The 23243-nt window shown below is 34.6% G+C and overlaps 1 protein-coding gene across 1 annotated transcript; it reads right to left on the reverse strand.

The window, feature by feature from the left end:
- Positions 1 to 23155, reverse strand: LOC136834775 (uncharacterized). The gene is made up of 17 exons (XM_067097413.1): positions 23021 to 23155; positions 20018 to 20153; positions 18773 to 19090; positions 17799 to 17959; positions 15765 to 15879; positions 14846 to 14987; positions 14316 to 14509; positions 13223 to 13335; positions 11938 to 12175; positions 10846 to 11018; positions 10263 to 10398; positions 9768 to 9909; positions 8048 to 8235; positions 7181 to 7365; positions 4670 to 4796; positions 4213 to 4284; positions 1 to 3863 (listed from the first exon to the last, which is right to left on the reverse strand). Exons 2-17 carry the CDS (start codon positions 20151 to 20153, stop codon positions 2716 to 2718), a joined length of 3588 nt encoding a protein of 1195 aa, XP_066953514.1. The 5' UTR covers positions 23021 to 23155; the 3' UTR covers positions 1 to 2715.
- Between the last annotated feature and the right edge of the window lie 88 nt (positions 23156 to 23243).

A 23243-nucleotide genomic window follows, 5' to 3' on the forward strand; every position in this document is an offset into this window, starting at 1 on the left:
ATAATGTAAGTGGCCACCGTCTAAGATCATGAGCTTTAGAATTGAACCTGAATAGGCTTGTATTAAGAAAATACTTTCTGCCTAATAGCAGACACAATGACATGGTGAAAACCACTAAAAGAAGCCGGCAAAAAAGGCAACTCAAGTGTGGGAAGTGACATCAAGGAAGGGATGGCGGCAATGAGGAGCATGATGACAAAATCAAGGTGTACAAAAGAGCAACTAAAGAATAGAAGAAAGCTTTCAAGCTCTGGCATAGGAGTAGTAGGGAAAAGGACAGAGCTATATACAGTACAGAGAAGAAAGGATAGTCTGAAAGACAGGTGGCAACTGAAATGAAGAAGAGTAGGGAGGAATGGAATAAAATTTTAATCACACTCAAGGGAAAGTGAAAATATTCAAGCAGCAAAATCGCTGAGAAAGGTGGTTAAGATATGAAAGGGGCAAAAAAGTATTCAAATTATGAAAATGAAGAAACCAAAGCTGAAGAGAACTGAATACTTTTGAAAATATGAATGAAGAGATTGTGTATTGAAGGATGTTGTCATGATCAAAGAACTAATAACATGTAAAGAAATTAAGAGGACTCTTGGGGATATCAAAAATGTAAAAGCCTGAGGAAAATGAGGAATTATGAGTGACTGGTAAAAGCCCCTGCAGACCCATTCATTCATGAGCTGACCAGAATATATGAAAGCCTGATACAGGAAGGGATAAGAGATGGGCTACAGTGTAGAAATTATGATGGAATAAAAATGCTTCAGTATGTTATTAAACTTTTAGAGGTGCTGTAGGAAAGATTGACAAAAATTGTTACAATCAATAATTAAATTTTAAGTTTTAATTCAAACCATAAAAATGAAAAACGGCATTCTCTGTAATAATTAAACTACAGGAAAAGACCATTCAAAAAGTTTTGTGGATCTTAAAAAGGCATCTGCCAACATTCCAAGACTAGCAATTGGAAGGACATACAATGGCAGAGGATACCACTAAGATTCACCAAGCTAGTGTTGCTACTGTACCATAACACAAAATCTAATGTGAAGATAGTGGCAGGCATATAAAAGAACTTGATGATTCTTATATCTATGGAACCAGAAGAGGATACAGAAATGTTGAAAAAATGGGAGAGGTGAATGAAGGAGAGTGGACTGAAACTCAACATAACAACAAAGCTTAAGGTGACTGGAAAGGAATAAAAGGAATAAGCACAATCACGAAAGTGGCCACATGGATGCTTTGGGAATAAAAGGAATAAGCACAATCAGGAAAGTGGCCACATGGATGCTTTGGGAAAGGAGTGCGGGTGATCTTGGTATTTGCACACTCGTAACATAAGAGACTCCGAACACAAAACATACAAGGAGTAAAGATTTTAATGCCCAAAATGTAAAAGGAGAGCAAATGAAGAAAAGAGTGAGGTGGAACACTGTGCTGTACTTCAATGCTAGGTCTTAGAAGAAGCAGAATGTTTCAGTTTTCTTGGCAACATAATAGACTTTGAAAACAAGTTACAAAAGGGCCAGTAAGAAAAAGATCAGCATAAGCTTGAATGAAGTGGAAAGATTGCTGGACTTCTGGTAGATAAAAAATATCATATTAATCAATAGAGTAAAATTGTACAATGTATGCATCAGGTATATGGCCAATGACAAAGAAAATAGGGTTGATTTTGAGAAGTAACAATAAAATGCAAGGTAAGATTCATGGCTAGAGTCGAGTAGGATAATCATGCTACAAGTGAGGAACTTGTAGAGAGATGTGGTGTCGATGAGTGGAAAATAAGATCTCTAAGGTATGCAGTACAAAAAAATGAGGTCCACTTAGAATAGTAGATATGGATAGAGAATGACTGAGACCAGGAAGTGGCCCCAAGGGTGGAAAAAGGTCATAGATGAAGAATGGAGACCAAAACTCATTGGGAATTTAAGCAGAAGATTCACAAGACAGGAAAGGGAGAAAATTCATTTCATGACAAACCCAACTAAGGGATAATCTCACAAAAAAATATCAATGTTAAATAATGTTGATGATAATTATCATTTGCTACAATGTTGGTCTTCTCAACATGGAGGTAAAGCAATGTTGGATTTGGTAAAAACTTGGATGGGTGTTCACTGTTGAACCTGTTCAAACCACTGCTGGTCTCTCCATCAGTTAAGTTAAAAAACACTGGGTCCAGTCAGTACTGTACTTTAACAGGTGTCTACCAGTGTTAGCCATATGCCATTGCCACAAAAGCTCCTGTGTTAACCTGTAGGACACAGGCACAGAGCTAGCAGTCCCATTTCAAAAATCAATGCTCATAACCTTTAATGGGTCTCAGAAGTCTGGCGTGCATGGTAATGAATAACGATGAGTCCCACAAGTGAGTTTGCGTGTGATATAAAAAGCATTACCTGAGCATTATTTTAATAACGTGACCATTACTTAAGATCTATTTATTATATCACAATATTCACATTTAGGACTTAAAATCTGGCACATATTCCTCAACTGCACAGTCATGAAAGATGCACATTCCATAAGAGATCACTACTGTTTGTTACTTGGCTCTGAACCCATATTCATTCTTAGATTGACTTTTAATTTTTCTCTCTACTCCTTTGCAGATTTAAAGATTGTTTTAATGTAACGGTGCTTTCACTTTCTGCTGGCAATTTCCACTTTCTTCTATGAATTCCTACTGTTTTATTGCATATGAACTCTGTGTCAGCTTTTAGTTCTTTTTTTCTCTACAATACTCTTCATGTTCTGAAAAATATTCATCATCTGTTGCAATACATTGTCCTCATTTGTTTGACGTTTTTCCAGAATGCTGAGCAAAGCATTTTCTCTCTTTTTTCTCTCTAACCTGTGTCTTTCAAGAACTACACTTAATGGAGAATCATAATCTTCAGCATCAGCATTCTTCCTTTCATACATCTGACTAACAGTATTACTGTTGGAAAGAGCAGCGACATGCTGTCTTGGTTTGAACACTAATTTTTTATTTTCAGTGTTTACTGCTACACTTTGACTTAAAGACTCCCCTGATTTCCTTGGTCTTCCTCTCTTCCTTTTAATAGATACATTTATGCCACACTGTGTACTTTTATCTTTGAGTTCAATTTCTTCAGCAATCTTCTGCTCGAAAGAAGTCTCAGGGAAATTCACATCACAATCATCCTCTACATTATCACTCAGAGAATTAGAAAAAAAGGTAAATTTTGTCTTTCTTCCAGATCGTGTGCGAATGACTTTCGTTCGTACTCCTGTACCAACTTTTCCTTCAACCAATTCACCACTAAAATCTTCATTCGGATACTTGGTATCCAAGACATCTACACCACAGCCTGATGTAGATGGTCTTGAGAATTCAGGGTGTTCTTCAAAAATACCAGGGGTTTCCTGTTCTAATTTACAGTTATGATCTACAACAATACACTTTTCGGATTCTGGAAAACTAACCACAGGCTTAGAGCAGGTTGAAACATCACAATTTATATCACTCTTTCTGCTAATTACCTTGATAGTTGTAACTTTAGTATTAATAAGATTCTTTGACTTATCTTCAAAACTAAGTTTACTTTTTCCAAAACCATCAGTTCCCACTCCAGCAGGAACCTCTATCAACTCACTATTTGTAGGCTTAACTGACTTACTTGCAGCAAAGCCCTTAACAGTTTCAAAAGTACCCAAGACCTTCTCACCGCTATGTTCTGCATATGATGCATTACTTCCCTTATCAATGTCATCCACATTTTGTTTACTTCTCTTATGTGCCAATTTACTATGCTCTGCTGAACTTGAGCCTAAGATATCAGAGGAGTCGCTGTCTGATAAAACATTCTCACAATCTAGCTGCCTTTGCTTCTTTCCTGTTAAAAAATAAAGAATGTTTAACATCTAATGCAAAAGACACTGCATAAGTTAACATCCAACATCATAAAGTGCATCTAAAATATTTCACAAATGTGTATGCCAGCACTAATTTATACAATGAAGTCTACATCACAACATCAATACTTTTGAACTTAGATTGTTCCAAAATCTAAGGCATAACAATGATAACCTGAACAGATTCTTATAAAAGCATGAGTGACAGCATCAAAAATTTCAGTGATGTGGCAGTTACCAAACAGCCCAATACTTATAAGCAATGAAAATAAAAGAGGAAAAAAAACGTATGACACACCTGCAATAACATGACCTCTTTGTCATTCTTACCTGCTGGTTTCTTTGATGACTGAAGTCTCCTCTTCTTAAGTGATCTTGCAGTTGACACTGGCACATCTTGTCCTTCAATCAAGGTTTTGATATATGTGAATTTATATAACCAGCCCTCTTTACAAACAATTCACTTCTACATGGAAATTAATGCAAAATGTTCTTATCACATTTCAGACATATTATTACATGTTAACATGTTAACACAAAATTATATATTTGTGTTGTCCACTATAGTTGGGATACGTCTAATTTATTCAAATGGCATTTTAGACAAATAATAATGCTTGCTAACTCTGCACAAAATAATTATATTTATCCATGTTCATTCATGTAATTACAGCGATACTGTACCCTAAGTTACCAATGCAATCACTATATTTCTTTTAAAATACAACCACAAAAGAAACAAAATTAAATGGAAGGTTCAAGTATAACATTCATGACAGTGTCTTACTTTTAAAATTCATGAAGAAGTTCTCCATTTGACCAGCCTTGAGCAACTTGTGTAATTCTGCTACATGGGAGTTTTCTTCACTGCCATCATGGAATCTTCTTAAGGCCAAGACTAAGTGAAGACGAATCTGGGAAATGTATATTATTTTACAGTAAATCTGGGTTCAAAACTAAAAGAAAAGCTTTATATTAAGGTTTATATAAAACAATTTCAAAAGCCATTTGCCTACTGAAGCCTCGCAATAAGATAATGAGGGGTGGATACTGAAACAAGGTAAAATTGGATTGGGCACATGAAGCTGAGATTGAATGAAAGCTGTGAAGACCTTCTAATACTGCCTATAGTATCCCTTGGTAGGCATACTGTAGGTGGTACCAACTATACAGACAAAACAGATGTAACCAGTTACAACAAATGCAATAGCTTCCCTCAAGTACCACTTGTACCTCATGTTGTTACAAATATGGTGATTGCACTGCCTGGTGCAAAGTGGTACTGAAGAAAAATAACCAATCCTATACTGTACATGTCTTAACAGACTTACTGAATCCTTCGGTACTGTACATTCATGTGTAGTTCCAATGTAAGTTTTCCCTGTTTAGAAATTAAAAGTTCACTGTATATGAGAATATGCCTTGACTTATAAACCCCAATATCCAACTTTGTGTATTTCACAACTCTAAGTGTTGCAATATTATCAGTCTGTTTAACCTTCTTTATGGAATATTACCATTAAATAAACCATGTCTCCCCAACCACAGAAAAATTAGTTGTAGCAGCAGGAAGAGGCAGAGAAGTATAGATTTAGAGACTGAAATAAATTTATTAATCAACACCAAGGTGTAAAATCATGAGCCATGTATAAAAAATATGTACTATATTCACAATGTATTTTTATATCATGTACAGTATATATAACACTGAATGATGTTAACCTAATGAACTTAGATATCATCTTGCCATATACATTAGCTATAATATAGCGTTGTATGTGTAAAGAATCCAGGCTATTTACTCAATATACTGTAGGTACACTACATTATCCTGTGTACCCAACAATGCGCTCGTACAACGACAAAATCACATCACATCTCATTTCACAGAATGAATTGAGGACATCATGAGAATCATAAATGTACAAATGAATGAGGAAAGCTGTGATTATTGATAAATAAAAAAATATGTAAAATTTCTATTAAAATTTTCATTAATTACACAACACCTTTCATGACAGTTCCCATCACCCCATCAATGAATATACATATATGTATAAACATTTAAATAAGAGCTGCTCACATTTCTAAAAACTTAATGAGAGGTACTTTTTACATTGTGCTTTTTTGTTTGCAGTTTTATATGATGTGAAATTCTAAAAAATTAATTACCTACAGTATTTTTACATGAACTACTCTGAAATGACATGACATATATCTAAGTGTCTACTTAATGCAAAGTTACTTGGCAAAATTTTCTTCGGGCCAGCCCTAGGAGAGCTGTTAATCAGCTCAGTGGTCTGGTAAAACTAAGGTATACTTTTCCAGACTGGCCACCTTACGGTAGACTGAATAAGACTCAAATCTTTAAAGAAAAAATAAAAACAGCTTGTGGAGTGGGCTTTGAATTAATCTGTGGCCTTGAAAAAAAGCCAAGATCTAAATTACTGGAGAGAACAGTCCTCAGCCCACCTATACAGATAAGGAATATTGGGGATAATTTTATCACAAACTACCAAGGTAACTACTTAACAAGTTTCATTAAAATCATAAAAATTACTGAAAATATGTTGATCTTTAACCGTCCCTGTGATCTTAAAATAGACCAAGGTCAAAAACATTTTGAAAATCTGATTAACAATTTTCAGGTGCCTGTCAACCAAGTTTCATCAAAATCAGTGATTATTTAAAACTGCCTTTGACTGAAAATTGGTCAAATTCTGAAGATCAAAATCTCTCAACAAAAATTCCTGTGATATAATGAAACATGACAACATTTTTCGTTAATTTGTATTTTTCATAGCTAACAAAACTGCAGTCTTAACATACGGATAAATTCTTCTACCGCAAGCTCGAAAACAGTAAAAAATATATAAAACTACAGTGCAAGGAATTGGTGGCATCAGGTTTCAGCCAGCAGGATTTTACCTTTAAACTGACTGTGACCTCAGAAAAATAGGTCGAATTCTGAAGACCAAAATCTCTCACTAAAAGTTCCTGTGATATAACAAAACATAAACTTTTACCTTTAAACTTTAGAAAAATAAACTTTTACCTTTAAACTTTAGAAAAATAGGTCAAGGTCAAAATGCTTCAGGAAAATAACTGTCAACCCACAAGATGCCTAGGTACCAAGTTCCATTGAAATTTGAGAAAAGACACGAGGAAGGAGACTAAGAACAACACGTTAAGAAAGAGGCAAATGGTAATAATAATAATAATAATACTAATAATAATAATAATAATAATAGCAACACAGTATTTCATTACACTTTGGGAAATCTCAATCATGACTAACCTGTCTCGTTCTAGGAATAACTTTAAGGAGCTTCTTTGTCCTAATATGAGATTGGATTTGATTTATAAGCTCTGGTATCATTTTCTTTTCATCAGTACATACATTATCTTGGAACATTTCCTCTGCTACCTTGCAGGCTACTTCAAACACAACACTCGTGGCCTCAGTGCTCAGTGGCATCACACCTGGAAACATCAAGTACAGCTTGTTGAAAGGGTTTCTTATGTGAGACTCAGTTTGATTTGAGAGAAAATATCTTATGAATATCATATGAACAGTTTTGCCAAGTATGGAATTACTAAGTCAAGGCCCTCCCACTGAGATGGTATACAATTTGACAAGAGCAGAGAACACTCATGTTTAGTGTTTTCTCTCTCTTCTTCTCTCTTTCCCACCCTTCCCTAACAGCAACCCACACAATCAACTAACAGCTGGGTACCTAATTTACTGCTGAAGTCAACAGAGGCATACTGGTTTTAGGGGAATACACCTATTTGTCCCACCTCATCCAGCCCAAAAATAGAATGCTTATTTATGACTTATATAACCAATATTTCTAAGAGTGAAGCCAAGGGGACCTACAGAGAATAAAGGATATTCTGGAGATGTGCAACTACAAAATGTTGAAAGTCATGACTAGAGTTCTTTGGGAGAATCATACAAGAGACAAAAGGGTAACAGAAAGATATGGGAATTAAAGCAGGGAATACAGAAGAGAGAGGAGAGAATTTGTCAGACGGATAACACTGTAACAAAAAACCTAAAGTAAAAACATTTATGATCATAATCATATTAGCTTCCGTAAATGAATAAAAAAAATAAAACATGGAATTATGAACATTTATGAACATGAGTAGAAGAATTTACCTGATGTCCAACTTAAAGAAAGCTTTCTCCTTAACTGCACCACCTTTTCAAGAATTTCAAGGTAAGGAGCACCAGTTGGATTGCAAGACTTCCTATTCGAATCTGTTTCAGCCCAGAGCTTTGACGTTCTTGTTCGATACTGGGTGATAAGTGTCTTGAAATGGTCATGAATTTGTTCTTTTGTATATCTGTAAAGAAACTTTACTGAGAATTGCAGCTAATTTCAAATACAATACAGTCACTTACAAACATTCAGAGATATGAACAGACAAGTTAAAACTTTGTTTTGAGCACTCTCCTTTGCCATCTTTAAGTTAAAATTTTACTCTGCATACCCATTCTGCTACCAAGAATTTTTGCAAAGAGCACAACACAAGGAAGAAGAAGAACCTCTTCCTTTAACCCCTTCCCTGATTATCCCGAGTATCCTCGTGGTTAAGTAGCATGTATTCTTACAATCATGGGAATACTCATTCATACTTGCAAAATATTCCTACTTATTTCTATCTTCCCAATTTAAGTAATTCTTTGATGAATTACATTTCTATATTTCCTCTCCACAAATGAAACATTTAGTATGTATTTTTGTCAACAGATGGCGGTGCGCACTGTTTACTTTATGCTCTTCCAATGTCAGACACTGCTCCTGCAAAAATCTCTCCAAGTTCATAACTTTCAAAGCATAGAAAAATACTAAATTTTGAATGCTGCATGAACCTAAATTTTATTTTCTTCTTTTTACTTTTCCAACATCCAAAGTAATTCTTTATAATATTGCATGATTTAAAAACAGAGTGAAAATAGTATAATCTATGATTCCCCAGTTAACTCAGGAATGTAAAGATCAACAAAAATTATGCACTACATATTAAAAACCAACTTACGAACAATTTAAGATATGAACAGCTGTCTGGAACATAACTTGTTCATAAGTTCGGTAGTGGCTGTACACTACTATCAACATGACTATATAAGGTTAATTATTACCATTGTGGTTTTCTTAAGATAATACAGACAGGTTATTCTAAGAGCTTACATAATGTGGTGGACAGCAAAGTGCAAAAGTTAAAGTCGCTTTTAAATATAACCCTGCCACTAGCAGAGTTCTAATGGCAGGCACCTGGATTTGCCAGACATGCCTTGCTAACTTTTATGTTAGGGATGTTACACATTTTTCATTTAAACATCCTTGGAGACAGATTTCCACAGTTAATCACTACAACATTTCTGTACTTCACAGACACACTTTGCACAACTGAAAACAAATTACTATTACCAACAGAAGTCTCTTCATGCATATGCATAGTTCCCTGTTACTCTGGGAGCCTGGGGTTCCTTGATTATTCTTGTCCTCGTTCTTTTCAGATTGAACAGGTCACATCAGTCAATTCTGGGGCATTTCGCAACTCAGACCATCCCAAATAAACTGTCATTTGGACTTTATATGACTAATGGGTTCAGAATGAAACAATTTCTTTAAAACATTGTTTTCATAGAATCTAAGCACCCATACAACATGCCCTTCCACCAACTCCACTGACTTTGCATCTAACAGACCGGATAACACAAAAAGTGAGGTAGTTACCTACTATGCTACAAACATCAACTGTATGAGAAACAGATTTGCATTTAAAAAAAAAAATCTTTTAAGACATTAGGTGCTTCAATACACGTACAATTAATCAACTAATAGTTTCCTTTTTGTAATACAAGCACTCACCCATATCCCAATTCTTGCATATTATCCCTAATTTTTGCAAAAACTTCTCCTGCTGAATGGCTTGCCACAGATGCCTGGTGTTGCAAGTACAATTCTAACAGATGCTTGACAGCTTCATGGCTCCAGTACATCACCTCTACATCTATAAATAGCAGAAAACTAGCTTGAGCTCCTAACTTATCGTGTATATTGACACAAAATATTTCCCTACTAGAGTAAGGAAATATTATGTAATGTCCAGGCATATATTTTATGCAATAAGTAAATTGCAACCATACAGGAGCCTAACACATAATGACTTAAGGTTCTCTTTACATTATAAAAATAAATGAAATAAAAATATATGAAAAGATGAATACTGTATTTCATAAAACTATAGTACTTTACATAATGATCAACTGTCCAAGAATAAAACTGCTTAAAAAAAATGAAGACATTAAAAAATGTGAAAATTCTCTTACAATATCTCTATCCAACAACAGATTTAACTCATACCTCCGGTAAACTTTGAAACATCAGGACTGTAGCATACTGCTTCTTCAGTTTCTTTGACTTTCCGCATCTCTTCGCGGAACGGAAACGCATTACCCTGTGAGTACCCCATTCGGAGGAGACCAATGTGTACTGCAATCTGTTGATAAAAATAATGTCCTTTGAAATGCTTGTCCCAAAAATATATACCTTTGCCTCTAAAAAAAAAAATTGGGGATTACAAGGGCTACTTCTGTAAGACTGAGTTACTCAGAAGCGACTTTTCTGCATAACTACAGCAACCAAACTGAAAGCAAACCTGTCAGTGAAGTTTACCAAAAAGGAAAATCTTGACATTCAAAAATGAAAGTAAGAAACTGATGATGACTGACACAAGAATTAATTCACGTGAGAAGGATCTTCACTGTCTATTTACATTAAAACAAAGTGTCCATCCACTTCATACCATAAGCAGATGATCAGATGATACAGTCCTAACAAATGCCATGAATTTTGCAGTTGTGATGCTCTTGGGGTTCCAGAGCTAAGCCATCACCTATGGTCTAAGCAGGACTTGACTCCATGCACTGATCACCCTTTTACCTACCTCTGGCACATCACGTTTTGGAAAACCAGAAGCTGTGTAAGCTTTTGCCACCTGCAACCAAAGATCACTAGCATGATGGCTGACATTCTGATTCACATGAGCTTCAAGAACATCTGGATAAATCTCAAGTAATGCTCTTGATTCTTCTGAAGACCATAACTGTTGACTTGCTTCTGTACAAGTGAAAGAAGACAAAAATAATTGTAAAAATGAATTCAACTTCTGTACACACAAAGTTCTTAAAAGTACACAAACCATTTCCAAACATATCTTTTACCAAAAGCAACCTTAACAAAAAATTGTCTCTTTTTCTTATATACAATACAATGCACTTATAAAGAATAAATGAGACTTGTGGTTTAGTATATGAACAACAGATCTGCAAAATAAGAAATAAAATACCCATTGAAAAGGTAATAAATTATATTAAAATATTTCAAAACAAGAAAAAGGTAAAGTACTGTACAGTATTCCAATTTTTACTTTTCATCCATTTCCTTTCTATTATTAATGCCATGCTATATGTTTCAATTTTTTCCAACTACAATCCTTTGCACAAGAACAAATCCTTGAGGTTTACTCTGTGGGAACTTTTGGGTTGTATTCAAAAACCAATCTTCTAGACCAACCTTTCGCAAAAATTTCACAGCTTCTCCAACAACTACGCCTTTAACTGTATGACAGTCATGAGATTGCACTCTTGACAATGATAATTCTCTCATGGGTTCAAGAACTAAACTGTCAGGTTAACCATGTGAGTCATGAGATTTGAATGTTTACAATGATAATTCTCTCACAGATTCCATTACTAAGCCATTGGGTTAACAACACAGCAATCAAGAGACTACATTCTACAATGATAATTTACTCTAGCTTTTGGCATTAACATCACATGACTATATGCCGATCATAATATTAGTATCTTCACAATAATATTTCTCTCATGAATTTAAGCATTAAACCTATGGTAACCATTTGACAATACAGTAATAAATTACCTCAGGAACTGTCCAAAAAACAAAATAAAAGTAATTAAAGACAGTGAGTTAATAGTTAACATCTGAGAATCACTAATCAAAATTTAGTACTTACGAAGCCTCAAGCGAAATTTCCTTCTCATCCTCATGTCAACTGTCCTTGACGTTTGAACATGAGGCCATCGTCCATGAGTCCCATATATTTCCGAGAGTTCACGATAGTATGAGACATCCCGACGAATGGCTCCTGGCAAGCTGTTATGTAGCTGGGTTTTTTCAAAACCCTTGATGATTCCATTCAAAATTTCCTTTAGTTTGCTGGTTGAGTATTCGTAGCCTTCCTCATGCAACTTCTGCAGGTAAGAACAGAACTACATAAACTGAAAAACTTTGCCATATAAACTAAAACACTAGTATTTCTCTTCATTGTATCTGCTTCTTTTATCTTTTATGTTTGGAAATTCTATTCTTTGAAAACTTGCTTTGCAAGTTAATAGCATTTTAATTTTGTTCAATATGAATCTTTGCACATTTAAAACACAATAATATTAAACTGACACATTGAGATATAATGCAGGACTCTTCAGAGAGGAAGTGAATGTAAAAATTATTTAAAACTGGTTCAATTCTGCTTATGTGGCAGAGTATGAATATTTATTTAAGAAGAGATGAATGAAACTACAAAAAATCAACATCTATAAAAGACTAAAAAATTCAAGGGGTTTTAATTCTGTTAAGTCCAAGAAAGCAAACAAAACATAGGAACTTATTGGCCAACCAGTCTGGAACAGGGGTTTTACATACTAAACTGTTTCAGGAGCTGGTAATTTAAGGCAAAAAAATCACCCATATTACAGAATTAAATTTGCCTCAACAGTTAGCTTTGGTGCTTGCTCAAGCAGATGAGGATCAAAAAGTCAGGCACCAAAGCATGTCTCTTAACATCGGAGTTTACTGTATTTAAGTACCGCTTCTGCTTGCTCTCTTACTTCTGCTAATACAATGATGCAATATTAATGAGAGACAGAGCAAGGCAGGGAGTTCCACCCCTCTAGGTAATGGCATGAAAAGTGGCTGACATGGCAAACTCCAAAATTATCAATGAATTCATCAGTACTATACAATATATCCAATAATCATTCTTGTATTTCCCAGATATAAGGTTTTCACATCTCTTTCCCCTGATTATTGCAGTCTATATCCTTCAAGAAGTTGCTCAACCTTTTTTTTTATCAAGGTTCTCAAGAGGTTGCTCAATCTTTTTTTATCATCAAGGTTAAATTACAATCTATATCTTTTACCTTATTTTCTGTTGGCCTAAGCTACAAAAGGATATTTGTTTGTTGCACCATGACCTCTGCCTTAAAAGGAAAATAAACATGCAATTCATTTGAACCTACCTGCTTGATTTCATCCCAGACTTCAGTATTCTTCACTCTGGTGTCCATAAACTGGTCTATGTGATCTTTGTATGCTTGCAAAAGAACCTTTATTCCATTGGTGGGGAAACGCTCTGCAAAATGAGAAAAAGAAATATGCCCATAAGAGAAATCTTTCACATGAACATGGAACTACAGTATGTCTATGTAGACCAGAAAATGTACAAAAAATAAGATTCGGTTTAAACGTTCCATAAATGTAACACGAAATATCACAGTATCATTCATGGGTTGGTAAAAGGTGGTAACTGCCAGGTATCATACAGCCCCCAGTAAGCAATATGGCTCCTATGACACATAACTCATTTAAATCTCAATAGAGGCTTCACCAGTAAAATCTCAAACACCTTACATAAACTGCATCTCACACATCAATTCCTGAATACCATGACCAGTTTGTTTCAGCACTTATGCCAATCTATAAAGCCAGTAGTTATATTAGCTATGAAAAATAATTCAACCAGACCACAGAATTATGTAAATTTTCATAATTGAATTTATTATTTGAATACTTACCTACTGTTAGAGAGCTTATATCTCCTTGCCGATTGATGCAGAGATATAAGCTATCTTTAACAGTAGGTAAGATTCATCCCAAATAAATAGGTTTCACATTTTTGGCTTATCAAATTTACCTAGATACAAGTTTTATTCTCCAACTTAAAACCCCAAAAATTAAAGCATTTCCAAAGCACAAACATCATACAGTTACATACCAAAAGACTGATAAAAGTACTGCTAAGCTAACTATATCCATATCTCAAAAAATGCAAGAAAGGGAAATATCTCATGACTGATGAAGAAAAACATAAGTCTAAAATGAACAAAGTAACTTACAGTCGTAACTTGCACAGTTACAGCAACAACTGAAAAGAGCTGAATTTCCCTGACTGTTGGTACTTTTCCAGGCCTCCTAATCCACTGATATGCCACACAGTTACAAATGATAGTCCCCTTACCATAAAAATAAAAATAAAAGTACACCCAACTTCATGCTCCTTTCATATGTGAATCTACATTCAGATAAATCACGAACCCAACACACCATACTCACCCATTTTCACAGACCGTCCTTTCACCTTTTCGTATATCTGTCTTCGCTTGGGTACGTAGTTAAGAATTTTTTCCAGGTCATCTTTATATGCAACGGACTGAGGTTCAACATTTGGCAAAGCATTATGATCCACCATTGTCTTGTAAAGAGTGACCATGTTTCTCCATCTAGCTTCTACCATATCAATTGAAAATCTGCAGCAAAAATATAAATATCCTTAAAAATATCTGCAATAAAACTGGTTCCTCATGAAGCATAATACAAGTTAAACTCCAAAAAAGATAAACATTTCTGTAGGTACTAGCTAGAATAATTCTACACATTAAATAAAAAATGCAGAAAAGATTACTTATCAAGAAACAGAGACCAACTCCATATTTCTGTGCAGATATCACAAAATATATACCTATTACTGCACATTCTCAATACTTTCAATTTAACACAGACAAAAGATAATGCCAAGCTAAGCCCTAGTACCTAAAGTAATTTTTCATATATGCAACTTCGAAAAATTGTAAACAAAGACTCACCTATGTCCCTCATCATTCAAAGCTGATGTGATCCTTTCCCATCCCACATATCCTATTCTAAGGATCTTTTTTTTCTGGTTCTCCAGACTCAACTGATGCATCTGCTTTAGAAAACACTCTGTTGACTCTTTGTCCCAGTCCCCTGTGAAGAGACAAATAGTCTTAGCATTGTATTGTACCTTAAGCAGCCACTGTGACTGTTCCTGCCACTAAGGTATGGCAAATGTTAAAGAAAATTAATATAACTTTTCTGCCACTAAGGCATGGCAAATGTTAAAGAAAATTAATATAATATTATGTACTTAAGCTATGCACTTTCTGGGTTTGTCTAGATACAACAGATATCTATAGCCCTCAGTCAAAATCTATTTTTAGTGCCTTCAATCTTTACTAAGTAACTGCAGGCAGTAATGTTTATGGACGATACATTTTAAGAATAAAGCATTTTATGTGACATGAAAGAAACTTCAGTTTTCAATTCTTAATAGCATTCTAAGTTCCCTAAAAACTTCCTGAATAGTTTCAGTTAATGAACCTGGATAAAATGCACAAAAAACCAATATTCAATCAGAGGGGTAAAAATTTTCATATGTCACTACTCCCAGCGTTCTTTTTTCCATCACAGTAAATATAAAAGATGTACATATACACACAAAACCAAAGTTCTCTGCAGTACCTCTTCAGTCCCCCACTGCATTGCTTTCAACCTTTTATGTTTCACCTATTTCCTCTGTTCACCTGCTTCATAGCTGATCAAGTCTTCAACTTCAGTCAAAAACAAATTCTTTGGGTGACCTCTACAACAACCAGACTACGTGACTTTGTGGACTCATCAAACCACTTTACAATTATCATAACGTTACATCTGCATGAGGGTCACTAACTATAATTAGCAACAAACTGTGATCACAACACTTACCAAACAGTTCATTCATTTCATCAAAATACTCGCACTTCTTCTTGATTTCATGGGCATCATTGTAATCTACAGTCCATCTGTACTTCTGCAGAACTTCCCTCCATCTCATACGTAGCTAGGAAGGTGAAAAGTAGAACTAAAGAGTAAATTTCTGAATACTATTCACATTCAGAAACATATCCCTTACTCCAAATAAGCTAAATGCCCTATACCTAGTTAGTAAAACAAATTAATCTGCTGTACAGGTACCTGTATATTATTCAATATTATAGTTCCACCAAATTCGTGAGCTGCATGTCTATGCTCAAAGGGCTGGCCCAAAAAATTTGCTCTCATATATACATGAAACTTAAGCAAGAAAAGTTAAAGAAGTTGGACAGAAGAGTGGAAAGAGACCAGTTGATGAGAAAAAAAAAGAGTTATGCAACTCTGAGCCATAACAAAAATAATCTACAAATATTTTTCATGTAAGTTATAACTGCTGACCTGTATACAACAAACAGCCCACAAACAGTGATAAGGCATAAGTAGAACAATGGAGTGCACTTCAGGTAAAAGTATGAGCCTTAAACCAACCAAAAAACTAGTAATTACAAAAACATTCATGATTCACAATAATATAGTCTTCTTGAATGTTCTCAAAACAATGCTTTCAAAGCCATAAGCACAATGTATTAGCTCCACCAGTTACAAGCAATTTTTAGTCATGTTTTTATCTCCCACCTTCCGTATATCTTCTAACACATGATAAGCGTGGCGATGTTGCCTTGAAAAGTCATTTGGCTTCTCATCACTAGCTTTTCTACATCATTTTACCAGTCTTCATTTTCTTTACTTTCCATAAGATCCATTTGGTCTCTTTTCTACTTCAGCTGTCCAACTACTCATCTGCTTACCACTTTTCAACTCTCATTTAAGAGCATCTTTATCACTGCTGGCTTAAAATCCCGCTTGGTTTCAGTAAGTTTTAAAAAATGGAATGTCCAATAGTAAAGTAACAGTAAAAGTGTAGTGTAATTATTATATTATAGATGAAAAATCTTCTTAATTCATTTGTTCATGTCTAGATATGTTGACACAGCAATCGTATACAAATTTCTATATCTCTCTCTCAGTGGTTTACTGAAGGTTTTAAAAACTTATGTTTCATTTGGAACTCCTTTGCACAGCATGGATACACTAGAAAAAATTATAAAACTCTAGAGATTACTCACTGACAATTAACCAGCAAAACATAACAACAGCTATAATATTCGACTCTGGTAGGCAGGGTAAGAGAGTGTGTGTGTTCTCAATACACATGTATGTATATACAGTCTCTGTGGATTAGTTGGATTTGATGATACAGTGCATCTTAACCCTTAATGCTCAGTAACATCAACAGGTCTAGAGTAAAATACTTCTTTTGCTAAATTCTTCTCAGATTTTATGGGTTTTTTCAAAGAAAACATGTTTTTAAAACATGACTTATTTTATATGCAGTTACACTTTATTTTTCTAACTCAAAGTTAGGCAAGAATTTTGGGTAGTTTAACATATGCTAAGCATATTACAGTGCTATGCTTTACCTGTATAAATTTACAATCCATGTATTAGTTCAAATAAGAGGGAGGTTACAACATATATTTCCTCAAACTAAAAACATCTGCAGCCCTTCATCAGGGCTTACTCTGGAACTCCTTCAAGCATGGTTTTTGCAGACATGTTGACACACATTTTCATCCTGGAAAAGTTTCTTTATACATTTCCTATTCAGAGTCAGTGCTTATATGAGTATGCATATCCAAAAGCACTGTGAAACTGATAAGATGTTTTTGCTGGCTTGATCTTAAAGAATAACAGTATTACTGTATACAGTGTATAGTTTATTGAGACCAAAGATTCATGTTTCTACATTCACACAGGTCTTGTCAAGAAAATTTATTTCAAATAAAAGGTAGTTATTACGAGGTGAAGTTTTAGAAACTGGCAGGTAAGTAAGGAAAGACCACGAGGTCCAGATGAAAAGCAATTGACCACAAGTCAATAACTAACCTGCAAAACTGTAAAAGTGTATCCGGCCGTTTCCATTTCTTGGTGTATATTTTCCCAATGAATCAGTCTTCTCTCAGCTCTTGTAGGCAACAAGAAGTGACTCTTTGGATACTTCTGAATCAGATGAATCAGCAACTTCGTTGAACGTTCATCCCAGTCCCCTGAAGTTCATACAAGAAACAAGTAATGATACTGGGACACACTCAGTTTCTATTTTATATGAAAATACATTTATATACAAAAGACTTTAAGGGATATTATTATTATTATTATTATTATTATTATTATTATTATTATTATTATTATTATTATTATTATTATTATTATTATTATTTTTATTCTAAATATGCAAAGTGGAAAATACAACAAAAACTACCTCAGGGTACTAATGTACTGTATAGTCAATATGTAAGTACAGATGAAAATAACACTGATATGTAAACATACTGAACAAATAAATAAACAAGGATGAGAGGGAGTAAGAGAGTAAGAGTACAAAAGAGTATGGAATGAGACACTCTACAGCCTGTATTTCCAAATGTTTGCAACTCCTAACCTACTTTTTTAAGTTACAATCATTCTCTTGAATTAGTTTCTATAAAATATGATCAAATCTTCCTTTTAAATTTATAACATCAATTGTACATGAAAGGTTGGTCATATGTGCATTATGTTAAAATGTCACCAATTACACAGGGAGGAGGGGCACAATGCATACCTTCAAGGTTCATTTTGACCTGAAAAACAAAATTAAGCTAACACAACCAACAGAATGAAGGAAACATAATTATGAGAAGTTCCACTCTGACCGCCCAAGAAAAGTCTTGGAGCCATTACCTGAACCTACATTCCACACTATTCCCTTTGATATATGCAGGAAATCTAAGAATAAGCCATTTAGGAATTACAGTAAATACACAGGGCAACTAGGAATAAATTATTTAGGAATTACATTGCATGTACTGTATTCTAACCTAAAGTATCTTTGAAGTTATAGAGGTGAGTTCTGCCAAGCTTGAAGTCCTTATCCCTCATGATTCGATTGACACGATATTCATCGGCCATTGCTTGGTATTTTTTCCTTTTCTTCCCGACACCACCTTCAGGAACATCATCCTCTTCAGTTCCATCTAAATCACTGAACTCAGGACCAGTTGACAAATAACCATCTGTAGCTTTGATATTTTTTGTAATGTGGCCAGCAATCTGCTCATTCACACACTGAACAGCTGCTGAGTCTGTATTAACCACTTCAGAAACTTCATGGTAAGACGAGCCTGATTCAATTTTATCTGAAAACATAAATGATATAACTTCCCTCAGCAACACTGATACTGAAAACAATTATTATTATAATAAATTCAGTAACATGTAAGTTAGTCCCTCATAAACATAACAAATCATACAAAATATTGAGTATTGTAGTAATATAATCTTATACTATTTATGATTAAAAACATACCATTAACTCCATTTCCTAAAATGAGATTCCAGTCTAGATAACAAAGATTACCTGTGCTCAATAATTCTACCTGCTAAATTTTCTAACAATAATAGCATTCCAAAGTAAGATAAATATACAAACAAGGCAATCAGTAAACAATGAACTCCAATCAAAACTAAAATGCTGGCATTGGTAACAATTACCACTTCCAATTTACCAATCCTCAAATTTTAACGAGGGGCTTTATGAATTTTGGCCCCCTAAAATAACTAATTAACCAATTGTGATACACATTTTCTCCCCATTAATCAACATCAACCACATAATTATGTCTGCAATCAAGACTAAATCAATATTTTCCACACCACACCACTTTCGGCTTATTTGTCAGCAGCAATGCAGATAGATTTTTGCAACTCACTTGCTATGGCTTGTGAATCAAGGAAAAACAGCCCTAGCAGTTTGCACAGAAACACAGAACAAGGCAGACAAATTTTACCTTGACTGCTCATTTTTTAATTACCAGTAAAAAAAAAATAGTGTAATCAAAAGGAAAAACTGAATTAGTAGTAAAAAAAAAATACTCAAAAGTAATATGTAGTAAACATAGAAGATAAAATTACCTTTCACAGCAATAAAAAGGCCAGAAAAGGATCTCAAATTTTATCATCAGTTTTCAATTACCCTCTTCCAATGTCTAACAAAGCATTACATTTTAGTTAAATTACTCTGCTCTGTAACGAAACTAACAATGCCATAAAAATAACCTACTAACCTTTTTTCTGTACAATATTCTTCCTGTCTTGGGTATTTGCTCCCTCAACATTACTAGGGCAAACATGATGAATAAAACTGTCAATGTTGTCGCAAAACACAAAGCATTCTCCGCACATGTACGAGTAATCTTCCATCTGGAAATTAGGAGTGTAGTTAATTATAATTCAAAATACAATGACAATTGTTTTGAACAAAACAGAAATGTCATTAATATGTAAAGTACACTTCTAAAGAACAAAACACCACTGCATTAAAAAAAGAAGAAAGCAGAGCTAAGAAAATACTGGAAATACTGCTCAAAACTAAACAAATATAAATTAATTTCTTAATGAAAAATGATGCAAATTACAGTATAAAGGCTAAACCAATGGTTCATGGCAACTTGCAGCCTCATTCCTGTTTCTCTGATGCTCATAAATACCAAGACCAGTAACACTACCAGGAAAGACAGTACCATAGTTTCATAACTAGGGAATGAAACTAGGGAATTAGAATACCTTTAGTACAATACTGAGGGAATTAGAATACCTTTAGTACAACACTGGGGGTGTGAAGTGTGAGATTACAGTATATAAGAACACAAATGATACTATAACTGAAAATATATGAAAAAAATCAATGCATTTAAATTTTCCCGAGAAGAATTGTAAGGCTGGGAGCTAAATTTACATTTAAAATTTTAGCATTATCATCATTCTGAAGTGGGGTAAGCTGAAAGAAGTTGGACAGCTGAGTGGGAAAATTTTTCTTCCATGCAAAATCATCCAGATATTGCCAACAATAAAGATGTGATTAATTACTGTTTTATAATTATTCTGGCTGTTTTTACATTACAATACCAATTTCTCATCTGTACTATTTTGTGCAACTCTGGCATCGCTGCACAGCAGCATGATGTTGCTTGCATAAGTTAAATGAAATTCTTTTCTTGTCTTACTTTGTTTAATATTTAATACTTTTGTTCTTCATATGTTTTGATACAAATCTATTTTTTGTTTTGAAGCCAATCTAATAGTTTTCAACAACAGCATGTATTCTAAAAATAATAATGACAAAACCTTTTTCTATGGTTTTTAGTGTGATTTAGACTAATTTTATATGAATTTCCATCATAAATACTTAGTTTGCCAATACAACACACCATGTCTAACAAAGCAGGGGGAACCCCAGTGACAAGCCGTAACTTTACAATCAGGTTAAATAAGGGGAAGAGGAGGGTGCTTAACCAATCAGGAAGGACCCAGCAAGTCCAGCATCCTATGTTGTTAGGTTGGATTTGGAAGGTTGGGTTATTATTTGTGAATCCCTGCTCAAATCTTCAGCCAAGCCCCAGCCCCTCCTTCCCAAATACCACAGTGCCCCATTTGGTAGCTCTATGCCTATAAGATGTAGGGGTTTATAGACCTGTTGGGTTAGATATAAGCAAGCATTTCCAATGAAACTGATTTTGTTATATTCACACACAAAAATGTGTCATAAAAACAGAGGTAACTCGACAGTAAAGCTCCATGGGGCACTGTGTTTAGCACTAGCCCCTTGGAGTTGACCATAAAATCACAAAAAACAGTAAATTTCTCTAATTATCTCGGTAAATTTCTCATATTTTCTATAGGCTATTGTTCAGTTAAAAAATTTTATTAATAAACAATATCTCCGTGCAGAACTCCTCTGTAGAATTATCAAAATATATTTCACCACTGCAGTAATTCACAGGAAAAGCTCTGCACAAAGATATTGTTTGTTAATGAAATTTTTCAATGAACAATATAAAAAAAAAAGTGTATAGAATGTAGTACTGGCGATATAATCTGAGAAATATACCTAGATAATGAGAAATTTACTAACTTACGTTTAAGTTTACTTTCATCCCTGAGGCTGGGACTAAACATGATGTCACACTGAGCTTCTGCCATGTTTAGTACCAGCCCCTCAGGGATGAAGCAAAAACAAGAACAAAGACAGTTAATTTCTCATTCTCTCAGTAAATTCCTCAAATGATCTCAACTGCATTGTATTATAGGCTATACACCCTTTTCTATATTCTCTTGTTCACTCAAACAATTTCATTGCTAAACACATCTCCATCCAGGGCTCTTCCTTGGACTTATTACCAGTTTTATCAAGAATAAATCATGTAAAAACTACTTTCCCACTTCATGTAGGACATAGTGACTCATGCTAACCTTGGGGAGTCATGTTACTTCAAAACAAGTGCAGTATTAAACTAGTAGCAGTATACCAGATTATTCATTAAAAATAATTTTAACCCAAAGAAATATGAAGGAATGACTGTAGTCAGGGAGGGAGAAGTTATAAACTACCTCAAAAATGGCCAAGAGAGTTGAAACTCTTTAGCAAATGGAGAAGCCACCCATGACAGGTCAGGGCAAAATGCCCAAATTAAGGGTAGGTTAAGGAAGGAATATAGAATTTAGGCAAAAGCCTAGTGCTGGGACCTATGAGGTAATCCAACGCTGAGAGGGAAATTGACAGTAGTCTAGAAAGGTTTGAAAGGTGTAACAGGAGGAAACCTCACAGTTGCACTATGAAACAACTTTCAAGAGAGGGTGGACAGCAGGACAGAAAAGAACATGAATGAAGGTACAGTAATAGGAATTAAAGTGGTATCAGCTACGGGGCGAAGGGACGCTGCTAACAGTGAGGTGCACTGACGACATTAACCCTCTCCGGAGAAGGGTAGGTTAAGTAGCTAAGTTAAAGAGATACAAGGTTTTTCGACAAATCGCACGTGTAGCCCGTCGATCTGCAGTGGCTCAAGTCTAGTCCTGCCTATGGTGGGTCAAAGCAAAGTTTAGGACGACACAACAACAGCAGAACAGGCCTGACTTAAGCTAAGATACACTTTCTGTAGCCTATTGGACACTTCTCTATTCTTATGAACAACAAATTTCAACTGTGAAATTATGCTTTTTATCTACTATAACCACGGACAAATTAATTTATCAGCTTAAAAATGACAAACAACTACATTAACACTCACTTTTATGATAAATCGTAATCTAAACAAGACAGAGAAACTTTGTTTTGATTTCGGGTGTTCTGGCGCTTCTTCTTCTTGACTCCATGAGAGCAATCGTTACGTACAACACATTGTAAAATAATCACTGTCAACAAGTTCTGCCTAAAATTATAGAATGCCACAGATCTGCATGTTCTTTTATAGAGGTATAAAGCATTGTAGGATCAAAGCTTTATTATATCAA

This window comes from Macrobrachium rosenbergii, chromosome 54 (assembly GCF_040412425.1).
Source record: "Macrobrachium rosenbergii isolate ZJJX-2024 chromosome 54, ASM4041242v1, whole genome shotgun sequence".
Lineage (NCBI taxonomy): Eukaryota > Metazoa > Arthropoda > Malacostraca > Decapoda > Palaemonidae > Macrobrachium > Macrobrachium rosenbergii.

Bases quoted from the DNA above. Each gene is read 5' to 3' on its own strand.
- LOC136834775 (XM_067097413.1), bottom strand. From the start codon at position 20,153: ATGGAAGATTACTCGTACATGTGCGGAGAATGCTTTGTGTTTTGCGAC. The intron at 13,336-14,315 runs GTGAGTATGGTG...CTCATTTTGCAG, and splicing joins AGGACGGTCTGTGAAAATGG to AGCGTTTCCCCACCAATGGA. The intron at 4,285-4,669 runs GTAAGACACTGT...CCTTGATTGAAG, and splicing joins CTTCTTCATGAATTTTAAAA to GACAAGATGTGCCAGTGTCA.